The following is a 2,136-nucleotide window of genomic DNA, read 5'->3' as shown; positions in this document are numbered from 1 at the left end:
GACCTTGAGAGGCTGCTGCCACATAAGGTCAGCACTTCTGCATTCGGCTTTGGGGTGCATGCTGGAGTTGGAGGTGTGAAGCTGTGGCACCAGGCAGGGGCTTGGGGCATGCCTGGCTTGTCCTACAGAGTGGGAGGGCCTGTCCTCACAGACCTGTACATCTCAGCCTCTGGGGCAGGGCGTGCTTCCCTTCAAGGGGTTGAGGGATCAGGACTCACTTGGAGACATTCCTTGGTGTTTTCTGCAGGTCTTTGAAGGAAATCGCCCAACCAACTCTATTGTGTTCACCAAGCTCACACCATTTATGCTTGGAGCCTTGGTCGGTGAGTGAGTAGGAGAAAGGTCCTGGCTTGGGGTAGGTTGGAATGGGCTTGCGGAACCCTGACGTGCCCTGTCTGTCCCCTCTGCAGCCATGTATGAGCACAAGATCTTCGTTCAGGGCATCATCTGGGACATCAACAGCTTTGACCAGTGGGGGTGAGTTGCTCACTCAGGGGAGGGCCAGGAATACCTTTGGGTCGGCTCAGGGATTTCAGTAGCAACGTTAGAGCCTTCCCCATACCACTCTTCCCTTCTTTTCTTGGCAGAGTGGAGCTGGGAAAGCAGCTGGCTAAGAAAATTGAGCCTGAGCTTGATGGCAGTGCTCAAGTGACCTCTCACGATGCTTCCACCAACGGGCTTATCAACTTCATCAAGCAGCAGCGCGAGGCCAGAGTCCAATAAACTCATACTCAGCCGCAGCCTCCTCTGTGATTCCTCTTTCTCTTCTGGTCCCTGCTCCCCAGAGCCGGCACTGCATGGTCCTGGACACCACCCAGAGCGCCCTCTGGTTTTGGGCTTGGACCACGAGCCCTTGGCGGGGAGGGCTGATCTCAAATTGCTACCCCCAGCCCCTCCATGTCTTCGCTCCCTCTGTGTTACAACTGGTTGAAGTGTTTTTGTGCAGCTGACTTTTCTGACCCATGTTCACGTTGTTCACATCCCAGGTAGAAAAATAAAGATGCCACAGAGGACGTTGTAGGCTCAGCCTCTGATTTTTTTCCTGCGATGGTGCTTTATGTAGCAGAAGGCAGGAGCGCTCAGTAGGACGCAGCCTGTGCCTCCGTGGACACTGAATACTAAGTGGTGAGTGGGTCTAGAGTGGAGCCAGGTGCTTTCAGAAGACAGTAGTGGGGTGGGAGCACAATCAGTCAAGAGGGCAACTTGGCCTGTGTCACCAAATCCTAAGACTGTTTTCTACTCCTCACCTCTGTGACTGGAGAAATTGGATACTCTGTTCACTCTATGGTTCTACAAACTGCATTGAGATGATGTTTGTTTGGGGTGAATTCCTGGACACGACCAAGGGTGACTGCCATCTCCTGGCAAGATGCTCAGGTAGTTCTTTTGCTTTAAAAGGCAGATAGATATTGGAAATAGGATTTTTTTTTTTTTTTTTTGAGTGTCGCTCTGTTGCCCAGACTGGAGTGCAGTGGTGCAATCTCGGCTCACTGCAACCTCCGCCTCCCGGGCGGGTTGAAGCTATTCTCCTGCCTCAGCCTCCTGAGTAACTGGGATTACAGGGACACACCACCACGTCGAGATAATTTTTGTATTTTTAGTAGTGAAGGGGTTTTACCATGTTGGGCAGGCTGGTCTTGAACTCCTGACCTCAGGTGATCCGCCCACCTCAGCCTCCCGAAGTGCTGGAATTACAGGTGTGAGCCACCACGCCCGGCACAATTTTTTTTTTTTTTTTTTAACAACTTATTTTTTTAGACAGGGTTTTGCTCCATTACCCAGGTTGGAGTGCAGTGGTGCCATCACAGCTCACTGCAACCCCAACCACTCGGGCTCAGGCAGTCCTCTTGCCTCAGCCGCCCAAGTAGTTGAGACTACAGGTTGTGCCACTATGCCCTGCTAGTTTTTTCATTTTTTGTAGAGACGGGTCTTGAATTTCAGGGCTTGAGAACCTCCCACCTCAGCCTCCCACAGTGTTGGGATTACCAGCCTATTCAGAATTTTTTTTCTTAGAGACACGGTCTTCATTGCCCAGGCTGGACTGCAGTGATGCAGTTATAGCTGACTGAAGCCTCAAATTCCCAGGCTAAGGTGATCTTCTCACCTCAGCCTTCCAAGTAGCTGGGCCCACAGATG

At 51.8% G+C, this 2,136-nt stretch overlaps 1 protein-coding gene across 1 annotated transcript in view; it reads left to right on the top strand.

Moving 5' to 3' along the window:
* GPI (glucose-6-phosphate isomerase) overlaps positions 1-1,026 on the top strand; it is a 52,606-nt gene extending 51,580 nt beyond the window's left edge. The window contains exons 16-19 of the mRNA XM_011982322.1: positions 1-27; positions 248-323; positions 411-477; positions 588-1,026. Of these exons, the coding sequence (XP_011837712.1) occupies positions 1-27; positions 248-323; positions 411-477; positions 588-723 (306 nt within the window). The 3' untranslated portion in view covers positions 724-1,026. The remainder of the gene's footprint in view (positions 28-247; positions 324-410; positions 478-587) is intronic.
* Positions 1,027-2,136: the final 1,110 nt, after the last annotated feature.

This window comes from Mandrillus leucophaeus, unplaced genomic scaffold (assembly GCF_000951045.1).
Source record: "Mandrillus leucophaeus isolate KB7577 unplaced genomic scaffold, Mleu.le_1.0 Scaffold238, whole genome shotgun sequence".
Taxonomy (NCBI): Eukaryota; Metazoa; Chordata; class Mammalia; order Primates; family Cercopithecidae; genus Mandrillus; species Mandrillus leucophaeus.
Note: the sequence above shows the minus strand (reverse complement) of the source record. Positions and strands in the feature narration are given on the sequence as shown.